At 41.0% G+C, this 17845-nt stretch overlaps 1 protein-coding gene across 1 annotated transcript; it reads right to left on the minus strand.

The window, feature by feature from the left end:
- Positions 1-352: 352 nt before the first annotated feature.
- Positions 353-9605, minus strand: MRPS14 (mitochondrial ribosomal protein S14). Its single transcript, XM_010367385.2, has 3 exons — positions 9469-9605; positions 4439-4597; positions 353-796 (listed from the first exon to the last, which is right to left on the minus strand). The coding sequence occupies exons 1-3, from the start codon at positions 9511-9513 to the stop codon at positions 614-616; spliced, it is 387 nt and encodes a 128-aa protein (XP_010365687.1). The 5' UTR covers positions 9514-9605; the 3' UTR covers positions 353-613.
- Positions 9606-17845: the final 8240 nt, after the last annotated feature.

The following is a 17845-nucleotide window of genomic DNA, read 5'->3' on the forward strand; positions in this document are numbered from 1 at the left end:
AAACTTTTCCTCTTTGGATAGAAACCTTCAAGGACTTAAAGAGGCATAATTTGTTTTAAAGTCCCTTAAGGATGGACAAGAAAACATTTAGTGGTTCTTTTCTTCAGCCATCACACAAAGAAGTGGAGCATTAGATAATCCAGAATAGCAGCCTTGCTATCCAATCTACTGTTTATCCAACAGTAATAGGAAGGGGAGCTCTGCAGGTCGGGAAAGCTAGCCCAGGATTACAAACTGCCATAAATGAGCTACATGTCAATTAGTTGGATTATGTATAACATTTTATGAAATAATGCTCTTAAAAACAAAAACCCTTATATGTTACTAAAAGATTAAACTTAAAAGGAGGGTATAAAAAACATATTCACAGAAAATATTTATTATACTACTCTTTGCACTATGTATGGAACAGTATGTTTATTAAGTCCAAGAGAAAAGATAATTCACTGACATGAAACACCCAAATTTCTTCATTTTAAAAGTAGTTTAGAGATAGCATCAGGTAGGCCAAACAACTGCACTGGGCCCCTGTAGAGTAGGGTTTGGTCTATTAAAAAAATCTTTTCTTGCTGGAACTGGCTTCCCTGCAAGCTCAATAGGTTCTGGAGCTCATTTACCAGATTGCTCGCTGGATCCCAGAAAGTTGCCCGTGGTCAGCTAAGTGACGGAAGACTATACGACTAAGCCTCCAGCGCCGCTTCACACCACGCGGACGGGACGTCATAACACACCGATTTCTGATTCTAACAGGACAGCTATCCCGTGGGAGGGCAGCGATTTCTTCATCGGCCACGTCCTAAGGGAAATCACATTATTACACAGATCGCATTACATTGTTGTACATGTATTTTGCTCCTTCTCACTGGCAGGTAACTTACTTTTTTTTTTTGAGACAGAGTCTTGCTCTGTCACCCAGGCTATGGGTGACAGATTGTGCAATGACACAATCTCGGCTCACTGCAACCTCTGCCTCCTGGGTTCAAGTGATTCTCCTGCCTCAGCCTCCCAAGTAGCTGAGATTACAGGTGTGCACTAGCACACTCAGCTAATTTTTTGTATTTTTAGTAGAGACGGGGTTTTGCCACGTTGCCCAGGCTGGTCTCAAACTCCTGAGCTCTGGCAATCCGCCTGTCTCGGCTTCCCAAAGTGCTAGGATTACAGGTGTGAGCTACAGCACCCGGCCACTGGCAGGTAATTTTCATTGCATGAGTACCATAATTCATTTATCCATCCTACCTTTGATGGTCATCTGGGTCATCTTCCGATTTGAGCGAATATGAATAGTACAGCTACATACTTTTGTTTAAGTCATTGGTAAAGTATGTGAATGTATTTCTGTTGCCTCCTCACGTGTTTTGAATCACAGAAGTTTGAAACCTCTGGGCTGATGATCAAATAGGAAGGAATGTGGCTTGAGATAAGACTAGAGAAGGAGGAAGGAGAGTATCACATGGAGCCCTGATGTCTATGGTAAAGATTCTGACAACTGGAGAAGTAAAGGGGAGAGATCAGATGAGGTTTATATTTTTAAAAAATCATTTGCAAGGTAGAGGATGAATCAGGTAAGGGCAAAGTGGTTGAGGGGACAAAAGGAGGGATTACAGCAGTAGCTAGGGCTCAGGTTTTGTCAGTAGAGATTTCTTCCTATGTATGTGTTCAAGAGTGTGAGTGTTCATAATATTCACTTTAATCTGATAAGTGTCCTGACAAGTATGATGGACCCTGTGCTAGACTGTCATGCAAGCAAAATAACACATTAAGAGAACACAAATTAAATGAAAGTATATACAAACCAAAAATTAACACAAAAGCTTATTGCATGTGTTACCATTATGAACTAACAGAATTATATAAAACAATATGATTGCCAGGTGCAGTGGCTCATGCCTGTAATCCCAGCACTTTGGGAGGCTGAGGTGGGCGGATCACCTGAGGTCGGTAGTTTGCGACCGGCCTGACCAACATAGAGAAACCCCGTTTCTACTAAAAAGACAAAATTAGCTGGGTGTGGTGGTGCATGCCTGTAATCCCAGCTGGCTGGGAGGCTAAGGCAAGAGAATTGCTTGAACCCAGGAGGCAGATGTGGTGAGCCGAGATCGTGCCACTGCACTCCAGCCTGGGCAACAAGAGCAAAACCCCATCTCAAAAACAAAACAAAATGAAAAAACAACATGACTGAGCCATTGAGTAGTAAACAATAAATGCTATAAAAGGAACTGGAGAGAAGAAATGACTGGGCAGGAAGATTGAAGCCAGGTTTCATGGAGGTGGACTTTAAAGAATGGCTAGAAATTACTGATTGATTGATTGGTTGATACATACCCCTCCTTGTTCCCTGAAAGATTTAAGGCAGTTTACAAATGAGGAAACTGGGGCAAAGAGAAATGACAGTAGAAAAGATAAAAGCCTCAGGAACACAAAAGTGCATGCTGTAAAAGCCTGAGTTTGTTAGAACTGGGACATAAATTTGACTTGTAAGAAACTTAGCAGGCAGCAGAGAACCATGATCAGTTTACATGATTCAGACTCTGCACAGTTATTGCTGCTAGTCATACCAGAGACACTTCTTCTGGGTGTCTTCATAAAGGTACTCAAACAACACACCCCCAGCTGTATTAAGGTATAATTGACAAATAAAAATTGCATATATTTAAGGCATACGATGTCATGATTTGTTGAACATATACATTGTGAAATGATTACCACAATGAAGCTAATGAATGCATCCTTCACCTCACAAGATTACCTTTTGTGTGTGTGTGTGTGTGTGGGTGTGTTAAGAACACTTCAGATCTACTCTCTTAGCAATTTCAAGTACACAATACAGTACTATTGACTATAGTCACGGTGCTGTGCATTAGCTCCACAGAACTGATTCATCTTACAACAAAGTACACCCTTTGACCAGTATCTCCTGATTTCCCCCTGCCCCCCATACCCCCCATACACCCTAGTCCTCCTAGCTCCAAGCAGCCACCATCCTGCTTCCCTGCCTCTATGAACAACGTCTTGAGCTCAGTTTCTCCCGGGCCCCACAATTTTTTTTTTTTTTTTTTTTTTTTTTTTTTTTTTGAGACACAGTCTTGCTCTGTCACCCAGGCTGGAGTGTAGTGGCATGATCTCGGTTCACTGCAACCTCTGCCCCCCGAGTTCAAGCAATTCTCCTGCCTCAGCCTCCCGAATAGCTGGGATTACAGGTATGTGCCATTTGCACTCATTTAAGTTTTGTATTTTCAGTAGAGACAGGGTTTGGCCAGGTTGGTCTTGAACTCCTGACCTCAGGTGATCTGTCCGCCTCAGCTTCCCAAAGTGTTGGGATAACAGGCATGAGCCACTGTGCCTGGCCTGCCACTTCTTATTACTCCCTAAATGTACGAAAGTAGCTTAATGCCACTTTAGTGTAAGCCATAACCCAGTGGTCCAAGGCCCTCAGTTTTCTGCTCATCTGGCTTAATCTAGACAAGACTAAAAAGAAACCATAGTAATAAATAGGATGTATATCATTCTGTCAACTTCTCTAAATGTAGTTTTTAAAAAATCTGAGTTCTCAATAAGTTGAGTGGCCTTGAGTTTAATTTATAGCTCCCTAATAAGCCTGTTTAACGCAGATATGCTACATCACCACTTAGGTGCAGGGCTTTATGCTTCAGAAAGCCAAGCAAGGTGGACATCCTCTTATTCAACCCAAGCAGTGTGACAAGAAAGTAAGCCTTAATGGAAAGGCACTTCAGCACACAGAGGTGGGCAAGGGAGTTCAGGGAGACAGGCTCAGAATGGTACTGGGTAAGGAACAGTATCAACATCAGCAATGCCTCCCAATGCCTTGTCAGTTAAAAGATTGCGATGAGGCTGGGCACAGTGGCTCACGCCTGTAATCCTAGCACTTTGGGAGGCCCAGATGGGTGGATCACGAGGTCAGGAGTTCGAGACCAGCCTGGCTAACATGGTGAAGCCCCGTCTCTACTAAAAATACAAAAATTAGCTGGGCATGGTGGCATGCGCCTGTAATCCCAGTTACTCAGGAGACTGAGGCAGGAGAATTGCTTTAACCTGGGAGGCAGAGGTTGCGGTGAGCCGAGATTGCACCATTGCACTCCAGCCCAGGGGACAGAGCAAGACACCATCTCAAAAAAAAAAAAAAAAAAAAAAAAAAACAAGATTGGGATGAAGTCAGGGAGAGACCTTAGGTGAAAATAATACCCAGTTTACCAGTACTTTCTAAGGCTGGCATAATGAAACAGTTGAAAGGCTAGTTAGGAGTGAATAGTCTTTAATTTGAAACTCACCAAAATCAGTTTCAAGGCTATTTGTTTACATTGATGTGGATCTTATTCTCCAGAAATTATATTGATACCAAGTCACAACAAACAGTATCAAAAGCGATCTGATGTGAGTTAAGGATCTTGTGGTACAAAGGGACTCATCTTAATTAGCTAACCTGAAGAGTTTTTGGCAAAATGGTATTCTTCCTGAGTGAATTAATACGTAGCCTCTCATCTGCGTATTCATAGGCCATTTTTCGTCTCTTCACATCGCGCCACATTCTCCAGTCTACGTAGTGACTTCGAACTTGGCCTGAAGCTGATGAAGGAACCATCTGAAAGACAGAGACAAGGGACCAGTGAAGGATAGCCAGGCCCATATTCTGAGTGTTCCTCAATCCTGCAATTCTCTTTCTGCCACCATTTATGATCTAGTATTCTTTTAAGAGTTGTTTTAGATCAGTTTAATAATTTAAGATAATAGACTTCCTAATTCAGAATAAATAAGTTTTATGGATGTATATTAAGTCAAAATCATAATATAATGCAATAACATATGTATTGGAAGGTGAAAGACAGATTTTCAGAAATTTTTATTATTCTGTTCGACCTGTACTTAGGCCAATAGTCACATGGTTCAAAAATCAAAAAGGTATAAAAAGACACACAGTGAAAAGTCTCCCCACACCTCATTCCTCACCTGCCCAGTGACTCCTATGCCCCACAGGTATCCACTGTTTCCAGTTTCTTTTTTATCTTTCAGAGATTTTTGTCTGTATACACTCCCCTCCCATTTTTCATTCCCTCTTTTCAGTTAACAATATACGTTAGAGATCTTTCAATATCTGAATGTAAAAAGCTTCCCCATTTTCTTCATATTGCATAATCCACTATATAGAAGCATCATAATTTAACCTGCCACATATTGCTGGACAGACCTCACTATTTATCATTATAAACAATGCTGCAGTGAATAATGTCTTAGAAATCATTTCATATGTATTTCTATATATCTTAAAGATACATTATTATTTATTTATTTTACTTTTTTGAGATGGAATCTAGCTCTGTCACCCAGGCTGGAGTGCAGTGGTGCAATCTCGGCTCACTGCAACATACGCCTCCCGGGTTCAAGCAATTCTCATGCCTCAGCCTCCTAAGTAGCTCAGACTACAGGTGCCTGCCACCACATCTGGCTGTTTTTTGTTTTTTGTATTTTTAGTACAGACGGGGTTTCACCATGTTGGCCAGGCTGGTCTTGAACTCCTGACCTCAAGTGATCCATCCATCTCGGCCTCCCAAAGTGCTGAGATTATAGGAATGAGCCACTGTACCCAACGAGGATAAATTATTGGGAGCAAAACTGCTAGGTCAAAGGGTACTTTAAAACTATCACTGACCTAATACTTCTCAGCACTAGTTGTCCAGTAATAAGACAGTATATTCCTTGTAGTCTCATATTTTCGTGGTGATAATTTACAGTTTTGACTCACAGTACAGGCAAAGGGAGTATAGATCGCAAGAAACGTAAGTCTCTCTCAAACCAGAGGAAATATTACATGTTAATTAAATTGCCCCTATAGAAAAATGATGGCTTCTGATAAGTGATGTTTGTAAACTTATATGTATAGCAAAATATAAAACTGAAAATAAGAATACTATAAATAGAAAGCCAACATTTTTTCAGTCTATTGACAAAAGATAAACTGAACATCTTCAGTGCTCACATTACTAAACAAAAGTTCCATGGGGAAATATAACAATTCTGCAATCACCTTTTGGAAAAAAGATAAGCAGGAATAGAATGTGAATATTGATGTGGCATATGACTGAGTCCAGTGAATGCCTTGGTAACCATGGCTGGAAACGCTTGTCCCAGAAAGACGGGCTTTGAAATGTTGATAGAATTTTTACTAAAGTGGGGACAGGGGAGGGGAGAAAAGCTAGTTTGTCCAAACAAAACATAGAAAAGAATATACATTCATAAGATCAAGGAGAAATCATTCTGGCTGAAAGAAACCATTCACCTTGAGGGGCAATGTGAGGTTTGCTTTTACCTATGAAATTGAGGGTACAGGGGATTTAGAAAACAAGATTAAGCATTTCGTCTTTGAATTCTTTTTCAAAGTATTCCTAATCAAATTCTCCTAGAACACTTCTATTAGTTTTTAAAAACAGTCTTTCATTCTATTTTGCATACCTTGTTTTCTTACTAGAAAAGTAATAACACTTTTTTTTTTTTTTTTTGAGATGGGAGTTTTGTTCTTGTTGCCCAGGCTGGAGTGCAATGGCATGACCTCAGCTCACTGCAACCTCTGCCTCCCAGGTTCAACCGATTCTCCTGCCTCAGCCTCCCGAGTAGCTGTGATTATAGGCGCCCGCCACCACGTTTGGCTAATTTTGTATTTTTAGTAGAGATGTGGTTTCTCCATGTTGGTCAGGCTGGTCTTGAAATCGGGAAGTAATACACTTTTAAAATAAAATATTTATTGGCCTATTACATTATTTCTTCTGTGAATGCTTTTATGTCCTTTGCATTTCTACTGTGGTGTATTTCCTTACCAGCTTATAATGGTGCTTTATAGATTAAGGCTGCATCTATTCTGCTCTGTACACATCTTATCCTGCCCCAATCTCTTACCCCTCTTCAGCTCCTAAAACCTTTCCACTGGGCCCTCCAAATCCATGGTCTACCATCAAAATCTTTTAAATTCTCAACTTCTCTTAACATCTCCTTCACCTTTCGCTCTGGCCAAATTTTAAATCCCTCCTCACAGCTTTTCCTGTAGCTCCTTTTTCTTCCATAACTGGGCCTAGAGATGGGATAGGTAAGTGTCTTCCTTGCTCTTCATTGCAACTTCCAGTTCTCCTTCCTTCCTGAAAGCTCCTGGCTTTGACTCATGCCATTGGGCTTACTACCTTCCACTACCTCTCATCATTACAGTCATCTACCAAAGCCCCTACTACTCCCTTTCATTTTTCCACGATTTTGGATCCTGGCTTACTGTCACTCTCTCCAATATTCTTGCTATCTTAATTCCTGGTGATTTCAATATACATGAAATTATACCCTAATCACTCTGTCTTAACGCCTCTCCTTCAATGATTTTTGTCACTCTTGTTTAACTATTCAATTCCATGCCCATGTCGTGGGTATTTTATTATTAATAAGTGCAAGTTCTCTATTATCTCACTTTGTATATCTCATTCTCTATCACTTCTTTCTAGCTTGCTCCTTGTAACACCCCAATAACAATGCTTCTGGGACTTTCAATCCATTGATCCTACCATTTTTCACTTTTTTCACTCAGCTTTTGATTTCCTTTCGTCCTCTCTCACCCAGCCTGAATTCCTTTGTTCTATAAATACAATGTTCTCTTGAATACACCATCAACTCTCTGGCCCCTCTCTCACTTCTCTGTACTTACTCCAATTCTCCTGACCATTCCTTCTGTCCATTTCCAACTCTTTTACATGGTCTCTTTCCCCTTAAATCTCTGACACTTGCTCCCACATCCTCACACTCAGCTGATGACTTCACCTTCTCCTTAATTATAAAATTAGAAGAAATCAAAAGAGCATTTCTATAAATGCTCACCATCACAGTGACTCACTTACTAGCATCTGTACCATATGTTCTACATTCCCTTCTGTTATCAGAGATCCACTCTGTCCAATAGAGTAGCCGCTAACCACATAGGGGTATTAAACACTTGTAATATAACTAGTACAACTGGGGAATGTAATTATTTTAATTAATTTAAAATTAAAAACCAAAGCATTGTAAACATTAAACAACTTTATTATTTTGGTAGAACTATATTTTCCATTTTAATTATGGGAAATTTATCATCCAAACTGAGATATGCTTTCAGTGTTTGAAAATCTAGTATGAAAAAAAGAATGTAACTATTTCATATGTCATTGTTATATTGATTCCATGTTAGAACCACAATATTTTAGATATACCTGGTTAAATATTATATTAAACTTAATTTCATCTACTTCTTACTTTTTAAATGTGGCTACTAGAAAAATTTTAAATTACACATGTGGTTCACATTATATTTCTATGGACAAAACTGCTACAGATGAACTGTCCAGGTTCCTAAGACCAAACTTCATGACTTCATGCACAAGACCCCATCGACTTTTTTTTTTTCTTTTTTTTTTAATGTTTTTGGTATTTTTAGGGCTAGTCAAGTGAAGCAGTGGGAGTGGAGAAGGAACAAATAAATCTGTATCTGGTTGTGATCAATTAGTTTTAAACACCACTGCAGTCTAACCAGCCTCCATTGCCTCTTGCCTAAAGGTACAGCTCTAGCAATTCTTCCCTCTTCTATATCATCAATTTTTAATACTACAGGATCTTTCCCTTTCATACACAAACATGCTGTTTTCCCTGCCATGTTAAAACAACCCCCCCGCCGCCCCAGTTATTGACCCAGTTTTTTTGCTCTCCTTTACAGCAAACCTCCTTTAAAGGCTTATCTATACTCCAATTTCTTTCCTCCTATTCTCTATAAGGGTTTCGTCCCCATAACATCTTCAGAACACCTGTGATTAAGGTTCCAACAACTAAACTCGTCGCACCTGTGATTAAGGTTCCAACAACTAAACTCGTCACACCTGTGATTAAGGTTCCAACAACTAAACTCGTCACACCTGTGATTAAGGTTCCAACAACTAAACTCGTCGCACCTGTGATTAAGGTTCCAACACTGCTAAACTCGTCAGCCAATTCTCAGCACTTCTTTTTAATTGATTTATCAACTTTGAGCAGAGTTGCCCACTCCTTACACTTTGAAATTCTGTCATCCTTTGCTTCCCGGCTATCCCACTCCCCTAGTTTTCCACCTCCCTAGCTGACAGCCCCTTTCAATCTCCTCTGCACGGGTCTCATCTCTTAACGTTAGAAGTCTCTGAAAGCTCAATCCTCGTACCTCGTCTCCCATCTACTCACTCTCTTCTAAATCGGAGTCAAGCTCACATCTTTTAATACCAGTTAGTTATATGCTTACGAAAACCAAACTGACATCTGCAGCTCGGACCTCCCCTGAACCAAGCCCAACCGGGGAAGAGGGCGGAGGGAGAACCCCTGGACTGGTCCTCACTGAGCACTACAGGTAGCAGAGTCGTGGGGGACCCGAGGGTTACGAGATTCAGGGGTGAGGGGTAGCGGTGTGGATAAAGGTAGGAGCCTGACCTGCTTCAACGTCCGAAGCAACGAACCCAGCATGAAGGCCGCCATGTTGTCCGCCGCAAACTACAAAGCGCTGCAACTTTATTGACACTACCGAATAGCCTAGGACACGAGGGGCGGGGCCTGGGTCGCGCGGGGCGGGGCGCGGCGGGGCGCGGCGGGGCGCGGCGGGGCGCGGCGGGGCGCGGCGGGGCGCGGCGGGGCGCGGCGGGGCGCGGCGGGGCGAGGAGAGGAGGCGGGTGGGAATGCGGCCTACAGGAAAGTGGAGTTAGTTTTGGGATCTGAGCTCTCGCGATATTTCATGGTACTTGGGCAAATGACAAATCCGAAGGCGTCGCGTTGATGGTGATGGCGCAGCCGACGTTCCTCTTGTGTTGCAGCCCTTCCTTGCGTTTTACACACCCACTTAAACTACCTGTGTCTCTGCCCTCCTCCTTTCCTTCCGCCTTTACCTAGTCGGCTGTCACCAATTTCTCTTCCACTGCATTCTCGGTTCCGCTCAACATGCACCTCCTATATACTCCACTCGGTTTAGGGTAGAAACCTAGAAATTATTGCCACCTCCTCCTCCTCTGCCATCTCTCCTATAGATCCTGCAAATCTCTCCCTTTTCTCCAACTATAATGGTGGTGTGGTGATGATGTTGACGATGGCAATGATAAAGATAGTTCATTGGTATATCTGGGTATATATATTATCTGTATTGGGATTTTAGGTTAAAAGGATGTAAACATTATGTTTGTCCTTGGTAGAGGCATTGCCATTTAAAAACTGCTGTTTTCACTTTGTTGTGCAGGAAACTAACCTTCAGGTCATCTTTAGAGCCGCTGTCCTTCCTCTGGGATGAACCCTTAGAGGGGCCACTTTCCTCTGTGTGGATGTAAGGCAAGTACCACGCACCTACCGTTCTGATAGAAGAGTGTGGAGGAGCATATATTAGCTTGGCAAGTACCCGTATCTTCGATGTGTTGGTGGATGAAGTGGAGCGATGCCTATGTGCTAATTACATCTGCATTGCTACCCAGGAGCCTTCTGGGAGGAAGGAGAGCTGAATGTATACTCTTTTCTTTAGAGGTTTAAATGTATTGGATCATATCTAATGGATGGGGAGGCTCTGACAGGCCAGCTGGTGGGTAAACATAACATGAGTCCCTGTTGTGATAGAATCAGAAAACTAGACTGGCCTCAGGTAGGCATCTGTTCATAATTCAAGCAGGTGTAATACCCGTCTCTCCCTCCCCACAGCTGGGCTCATCTTCTATAATTAGGTCATGAAATAGGTGAGCTAGCTCTGTGCACTCTGGTCTTTTCTTCCTTTCTGGAAAACTAGTTCTGAAAGCATCTTTTTTGTTGCTGTTGTAGGTTATGATTTAATTCTACCTTTTTGGTGTGACCAGGAACAGGGGCAAGAGTCCACCTCTACAATCTCATAGGAAGAACAGGAGAATTATAGACATCTACAGTGGGCACAGGACTTAGGCCAGATCTTCCTGGAAAGTGGTCAGAAAGACTTAGACTTAAGCCACGGGAGTTAGGCCAATCTGATGGTTTGCCCTTTCAAAGATGGCAAAATACCGTTGGATGAAGAGGTAGCCCAGGATCCAGAACTCTTCTGGGTGGTGGAGATGTTCATGCCCTGGAAGCTGCTGGTGCCCCCCTGCTGGCTTTTTACTGGTTTTATGACATATTAAAAATGGGCTGAGCATGGTGGCTCACACCTGTAATTCCACCACTTTGGGAGGCTGAGGCAAGTGGATCACTTGAGGTCAGAAGTTCAAGCCCAGCCTGGCCAACATGGGTGAAACCCAGTGTCTACTAAAAATACAAAAATTAGCCAGGTGCAGTGGCAGGTGCCTGTAATCCCACCAACTTGGGAGACTGAGGCAGGAGAATCTCTTGAACCCAGGAGGCAGAGGTTGCAGTGAGCCGAGATTGCATCACTACACTCCAGCCTTGGCAACACAGCAAGACAAAAAAAAAAAAAAAGTACTAAAAAGAATACAGATGAACAGTCAGTTGGAAGAGATGTGTAGGAGAAGGTACAGGGGATGGGACTTGGAGCTTCAATGCCCTTTCCTGGTGGGGCCACCCTCCAGAAACCTCCACATATTCAGCTATCTACAACTTCTGAAAACATCTTTAAACAGCATTACTAACTTTTTTCTAAAAATTGTGATACAATATACATAACATAAATTTTCCCATCTTCACCATTTTAAGTGTACAATTCAGTGGCATTAAGTACCTTCACACTGCTGCGCAACCGTCATCACCGCCCATCTCCAAAACTTTGTATCTTCCAAAACTAAAACACTGTACCATTAAACAATAACTCCCCATTCCCCCTTCCCTTCAGCTCCTGGCAGCCACCATTCTACTTTTTGTCCCTATAAATTCAGCTACTCTACATAGCTCATATAAGTGGAATCATGCAGTGTTTTGTCTTTTTGTGACTGGCTTCTTTCACTTATAACATCTTCAGGGTTTATCCATGCTGCACCACGTCTCAGTACTTCATTCCTTTTTATGGCTCAGTAATATTCCATTGTTTGGCTACACTACATTTTGTTTCTCTGTCATTAACACTTGCTTTTCCTACACCTTTTAGCTGTTGTGAATAATGCTATGAAAAAATACCTTAAATAGCACTCAGATCTTGTTAGGCCATTTTTCGCTTTAAGAAGAGATTAAAACAACCTAATGGTGTGAGTGAGGCAGGAAACTCTGAGATGCTGAGACAAGACTCCAGGGTCTTCTTTAACTAATTGAATTGGTGTTTTAAAACAGCCTAAGATTTCCCCCCAGATCCCACAATGTGCACTCCTCCCTTAGTGTGTGGGCCACTTGGCAGGGCCTAAAGAAGTCTCGGTTTACCTTGAATTTTCCCAAGGAGTCTCTGATTCTCTCTGGCCACTTAACAGGATGTGGGAAAGGCTGTTGTCTTTACTGTCCTGGAGTATTAGAATCAGGAGAACCATCATAATTCACTTAATCATTCAGAAAGTATTTACTAAATGCCTATTATGTACGAGTGTGTAAGTATGTGTCAGGTCGGAGACTGAAAAAACATCCCAGCCCTTCTGATACTTGTAATTCCACTGGGGATTATAGATTGAGACACGAGTGGAGCTATCTACCAAGGACGGTTATATTACCTTTGCTTTTTCCTTATATTCTTTCCTTTGGAGGCTTAAAAGTACTTTTTGGGTGGATAAAATAAAATTTAAGAGTTAATTATTTTTAAGTGTGATTGTGAGAGATGTTTATAGTTGCTATTTTCTAGTCCTAATTAAATTATAAAAATGATTGCATAGATAATGAAATTGAGGCATAGAGAGGTTAGGTAACTTGCTAAGCCAGCTGAGCTAAGAACATTAAGGCAGTGCTCTTTTTTTTTTTTTTTTTTTTTTTTTTTGAGGTGGAGTCTCGCTTTGTCACCCAGGCTGGAGTGCAGTGGCGCGATCTCGGCTCACTGCAAGCTCCGCCTCCTGGGTTCTCGCCATTCTCCTGCCTCAGCCTCCTGAGTAGCTAGGACTACAGGTGCCCGCCACCTTGCCAGGCTAGTTTTTTTGAATTTTTTGGTAGAGACAGGGTTTCACTGTGTTAGCCAGGATGTTCTTGATCTCCTGACCTTGTGATCCGCCCGCCTCGGCCTACATTAAGGCAGATGCTCTTAATCCTCTCTCCATGTTGTCCTATGGAGGAGTGATGGCTCAGGATAAAGGCCTGACTGTTGTCACAGAATTCTTACTTATAAAATATATCAATTGATTAATGTATGGATTTCATGCCATTCTAATGAATACTTCAATATATATAATAATATTTCTATATATTATATAAATATGTATTTGTAATAAATATATAAATATATATTTAAGTTATATATAGGTTAAATATAAATATATATTTATAAATATATTTATTAATACATAATATATACTGTAATATAGAAATACATATTTATTTAATATATAAATAAACATTTTATAAATATATAGTATATAGTATATTACTCAAAATAAATATATATTAAATATATGTACTATATAATCTATTAATATATAGTCTGTATAAATATATATATTATATTTATAAATATATATTAAATATATATCCTTTCTATATTTAATAAGGATATATATTTGCCCAATTGTGCCACTTTGAGGAATTTTTCCAAGGAAATACTGAAATAGATAAATATATATTTTAATCTATATATATTCTTATATATTTAATAAATATATATTTATATTAAATATTTGTATATTTATTAATATATATAAGGATGAGTGGATGGAAGAGAGGTAGAAACTCCCTCATAGAAAACCATGAATTTTATTGTATTTTTTGAGACAGAGTCTGGCTCTATCACCCAAGCTGGATTTAATGGCTGGATCACAGCTCACTGAACCCTCAACCTCCCAAGTGCAAGCAATCCTCCTATCTCATCCTCTGGAGTAGCTGGGACTGTAGGCTGGCGCCACCACACCTGGCTAATTTTTTTGTATATTTTGTAGAGATGGAGTCTCATCTTGCCATATTGCTCAGGCTGGTCTTAAACTCCTTGAGCTCAAGAGATCGTCCTGCCTCAGCCTCCCAAATTGCTGGGATTACAGGTGTGAGCTACCACACCCCATGAAATTTTTGAAAACAAAAAAATACCGAATGGTCTTACCCTACCAGATCGTAATATTTCATACATTATAGAGCCATAGTGATTGAGCTTATGTGGTACTGGCACCAAAATCAACAGACAGGTACGTGAAATAGAATAGATCGGCCAGAGAGAAACTCCAGTGCAGTTAGAATTTGGTTGTGTATTAAAGGAAGCATAAAAATTGTTGAACAAGTGGTAATGGAACAACTGGGTAAAGATTTGGGAAAACTAAAAATTATGTCTTCATCTCTTACCACATATCAAATTTTAGATGAAGAGTTAAAGACTAGCAAAGGCTTAAAAAACAGAAGAAAATAAAAATGAATATATTTTTAATTTTTATTGTTTTATTTTATTTTTATTTTTTGAGATGGGCTCTGTCACCCATGGTGGAGTGCAGTGGTACGATATCGGCTTACGGCAGTCTCTGCCTCCTGGGCTCCAGGTGATTCTACCTCAGCCTAGTAAGGTGATTCTACCTCAGCCTTCTAAGTAGCTGGGACTACAGGTGTGGGCTACCACACCCTGGTAATTTTTGTATTTTTTGTAGAGATGGGATTTCACCATGTTGCCCAGGCTGGTCTTGAACTCCTGAGCTCAAGCATTTTGCCTGCCTTGGCCTCCCAAAGTGCTGGGATTACAGATGTGAGTCACCATGCCTAGCTGAATCTGTTTTTTACATTTTTAAATCTTAGTAGACAATTTTCAGACTGTCCAACTACATTAGATGTGTTCAACCTCACTAGTTTCCAAGAAAATGCAAATTAAAATAATGAGATCTATTTAAGCTAGAAAATTAGCAAAGGTTAAAAAAAACTCAGCATTGTCGGAGGTGTGAGGAAATAGGTAATTTCATAGTCGAGTGATAAGAATATAAATTGGCATAACTTGTCTGCAAAGCAATTTGGCAAGTCTTTTCAAAGTTTGTAACTATTGACCCAGTTATGCCACTTTGAGGAATCTATTCCAAGGAAATACTGAGAAACTCTAAAATTTATATAAAAGGTCATTTATCATTGGCTTATCTATAACAACAAATAAATAACAGAGCGGGGAGAGTTCAATGAATTAAGAAATCAAGTTATAATCCTAAATTTAAAAATCTGATGGGTTTCTCATTTTAAAATGTATATGTATTTACAGATACAGGTGTAGGTATAGATTAGATAGATAGATAGATAGATAGATAGATAGATTAAAAAGGACTAGAAGGGAATACCCTCAAATATTAAGAGTGGAGATGAGCGAGCAGATTACTAGTTTTTCTTATGGTCTTTAAAATTTTCCAATTTCTCTATAATTTATATTATTAGATTCACATATGTGTTGACGTTGATTTAAAAATAGTAACCTGCTCTCGTCTTTTTATATTTATATTATTTCACCCAAACTATTTGAAAAATCTGTTTTTCAAGGGGCATATAGGAAGGGTTCATTCCTGGTCCCCATCAGTATCTTTTGCTTATCCTTGGGGACAGGCACAGGCTGAACCCTGACCAAAGCAGCAAGAAATTAAGAATTCAGGGATGCTTGCTTCATTCATATTTAGTACCAAGCCATTCACTCTTCCCTTTGTCTTCATTTCTCTGGCTTCTGTGTATGCCATCACGTAGACTGTCCTTTTGGTGTCTAATCTGTACCTAATACAGGAATGATTATTTCCTTAACTTCTGTGTTTTCTGAGAGGACTAATTAATTATTCCTTTTCATTATTTTATAACTGGTAAGTTACAGAACTAACTTGACTGCAGCCCCTGGTGCCACACAGTAAGAATGTTTACTTGGTGTGTGCTTATTCTGAGCTGGCCTAGGCTGAGTCACCGGCATCCTTGGGCCTGAACACCCACCCCAATGCACTGCCCTGGTGCCTCATCATGGGCCTTCCACGTGAGAGTTGGATATGGCTCAAAAGAACCAGACTTCTTGGGCTGTGAGAGGGAAATACAAAGAGGAAGAAAGTGAGAATAAAGGAAAAGAACCTGTGGAAGGAGAGCGAAAGGCACGGGGACACATGCGCCACACGCGCACACACACACGGGGACACACGCACGACATGCACACACACACACACAACACACACACACAAATATGCATTTCTTTTTTTTTTTTTTTTTTTTTTTGAGGCGGAGGCTCGCTGTCTCCCAGGCTGGAGTGTAGTGACCGGATCTCGGCTCACTGCAAGCTCCGCCTCCCGGGTTTACGCCATTCTCCTGCCTCAGCCTCCCGAGTAGCTGGGACTACAGGCGCCCGCCACGTCGCCCGGCTAGTTTTTTGTATTTTTTTTTAGTAGAGACGGGGTTTCACCGTGTTAGCCAGGATGGTCTCGATCTCCTGACCTCGTGATCCGCCCGTCTCGGCCTCCCAAAGTGCTGGGATTACAGGCTTGAGCCACTGCGCCCGGCCTACAAATACGCATTTCAACCCTGGCTCTGAAATTGTGTGATGGATAGTGGGTGAAACCTCTGTTCTCATTACACATCTGCCTTCATTAAAGGCCACCAGCGGAATGGCAATCCTTTTGGTTTACCAGTTTGGTCATAGAATGTGGATGGCCTTAGCACTTCTGGAAGCAGCCACAGGTCCCATGCCTGTGAGCCTCCCATGGAGCTATGTGCTGTGCACCATGCTGAACACAAGATGGCAGTATTACTACATCTGCGTTCCTACACCCAACTGTCCTTGGTTCCCACACACAGGGCCTGATGCAAACTGGACACACACACACAGAGCTGTCCCACAAATAAAATAGTGACACTTTGCCTGTCATCAAGTGAGACCTGTGTTTGAGACTGAATTTGCCTCCTTCGTGGGGGTCAAAGGCAGCACAGGCTATGTGATTTGTAGGGCCCAGTGCAAAAGGAAAATGTAGGACCTCTTGTTCAAAAAGCAGGGAAAAAAGTGCTGTTAAAGGTAGTAAAATATAAAGCCTTTTCCTTTCTTTCCTGGACTCTTGACTTGTTATAGGATTTTTTTATTTGCTATTAATGTTCTAAGTCAAGAAAAACAAAATCGTTAAATGTACTTTTAAATCATTAGCATCAATTTTACCACTCACCATCATATTGAGGAATGCCAGTTCACAGTGCAAATGTAAGAGCATTTAACTCATAGGCAGAATCAGTGAAGTTATACAATTTGCATTTTGTTGCTTCTATATGACTATGTGTTTTGTTCTTACCCGAACAGTGAAAATATTGCATAAAACTAACTCAGTTGCTTTTATTTTACTTCTTGATCCATGCACATTCTACCAGCACCTTCTGCCTTTGGCTTACTCATGAGTAAGAGAGGACTGAAAGGAAAAGGAACTATTGTCCCTTTAGAATGTCAATGCCTTCATGTATAGGAAGCAAATGCTAGTGGCCTCTTGGGACTGCCAGTGCCCCAGCTGACTCAGTCATCAACATAGTACTCTTACCTTGGACTCACTTTGAGTCCCATTCATCCCCCATATATCATGGGGGACCAGAATTCCATGTGGATGGGGCATCATGCAAAGGGAGCAGCAAGGAACGATGGGTGCATGTGTCCCCTCTGCTCATGCGGATGTTCCATTGTCCCATTGGACCTCACTTACAGACACAAATTCAAAAACATAGTGATTCAGAATTTCAAGATAGTGACAGTAGAGCATTAAACCAAGCACAGGGCTCTCCTGAATGCACGGGGATACATGCACAGACACACACAAACACACAAGTAAGAACGGCAGGGGCTGTG

The sequence above is a fragment of the Rhinopithecus roxellana genome, chromosome 8 (assembly GCF_007565055.1).
Source record: "Rhinopithecus roxellana isolate Shanxi Qingling chromosome 8, ASM756505v1, whole genome shotgun sequence".
NCBI classification, from domain to species: Eukaryota; Metazoa; Chordata; class Mammalia; order Primates; family Cercopithecidae; genus Rhinopithecus; species Rhinopithecus roxellana.

Excerpts from the sequence above, each read along its gene's own strand:
- MRPS14 (XM_010367385.2), bottom strand. The coding sequence starts at position 9,513 with ATGGCGGCCTTCATGCTGGGTTCGTTGCTTCGGACGTTGAAGCAG. Across the intron at positions 4,598-9,468 it reads TGCTTCGGACGTTGAAGCAG|ATGGTTCCTTCATCAGCTTC; the intron begins GTCAGGCTCCTA and ends TCTGTCTTTCAG. Across the intron at positions 797-4,438 it reads TTTTGCCAAAAACTCTTCAG|GACGTGGCCGATGAAGAAAT; the intron begins GTTAGCTAATTA and ends GATTTCCCTTAG.